General features: G+C 62.5%; 1 protein-coding gene across 1 annotated transcript in view; it reads right to left on the minus strand.

Moving 5' to 3' along the window:
* The window catches only part of SLC25A5 (solute carrier family 25 member 5), a 2,866-nt gene extending 2,172 nt beyond the window's left edge, over nt 1-694 (minus strand). Inside the window, exon 1 of the mRNA XM_006904703.3 lies at nt 474-694. Coding sequence (XP_006904765.1) covers nt 474-584 — 111 coding nt within the window. The 5' untranslated portion in view covers nt 585-694. The remainder of the gene's footprint in view (nt 1-473) is intronic.
* Between the last annotated feature and the right edge of the window lie 21 nt (nt 695-715).

The raw sequence follows: 715 nt of genomic DNA on the forward strand, positions 1-715 counted from the left end.
GCGCGCTTCCCAGCTTCCGGCCAGGCGGGGCTCGAGCCCGGACGCTCGACCTTCCGCGTGGCCTCCCCAAGGCTGTGATCTCCTTGCCGCGACCTTGAGGTCTTCGGTAAGGCCAGGTGTTCTTTCGAGAAAGCGCTGGCTTTCAGGCTTTGCCCTTGACCCCAAGGCCCAGGGAGATAGTCATTCTCGGACTGCCCCGTCCGAGTTTGCGGCCTCCAGGGTGCCGAGGCCCCGGCCTTCTTCACCTCCCTCCGCCCTCGACCCCCTCCTAGATCCGGAACTTCGGGTCATTGAAGCACCTTCCTTAAGTTTGCCTTTTGGTCCACCTCTGCAACCACCCCGGCCCCCACGCTGCCACTTCTTCTGGCCTGTTTAAAACAGTTCGCCCACTTCCATCGCTGGGGCCCCGATTTCTGCGCGACTCCCCCCGTTCCCCCCACTTCGTGGTCAGGCTCTCTGACCCCAGGACGTACCTGCAGCAGCAGCTTGACCCGCTCGATGGGTGCTACCGCCGTCTTGGAGATGGCTGCAGCCACTCCACCTGCCAGGAAGTCCTTGGCGAAGGACACAGCGGCATCTGTCATGTTGAAAAGGAAGAAAAGGCGGACGACTGCGGAACTAGATTAGGAACCGGTTGGAACTCGGAGGCTCTGGGGCGGAGCAAAGCAAATGGCCGATTTATATATGGGGAGCCGGCGCCCGGGTGGCCGGCGTC

The sequence above is a fragment of the Pteropus alecto genome, unplaced genomic scaffold (genome assembly GCF_000325575.1).
Source record: "Pteropus alecto unplaced genomic scaffold, ASM32557v1 scaffold280, whole genome shotgun sequence".
Taxonomy (NCBI): domain Eukaryota; kingdom Metazoa; phylum Chordata; class Mammalia; order Chiroptera; family Pteropodidae; genus Pteropus; species Pteropus alecto.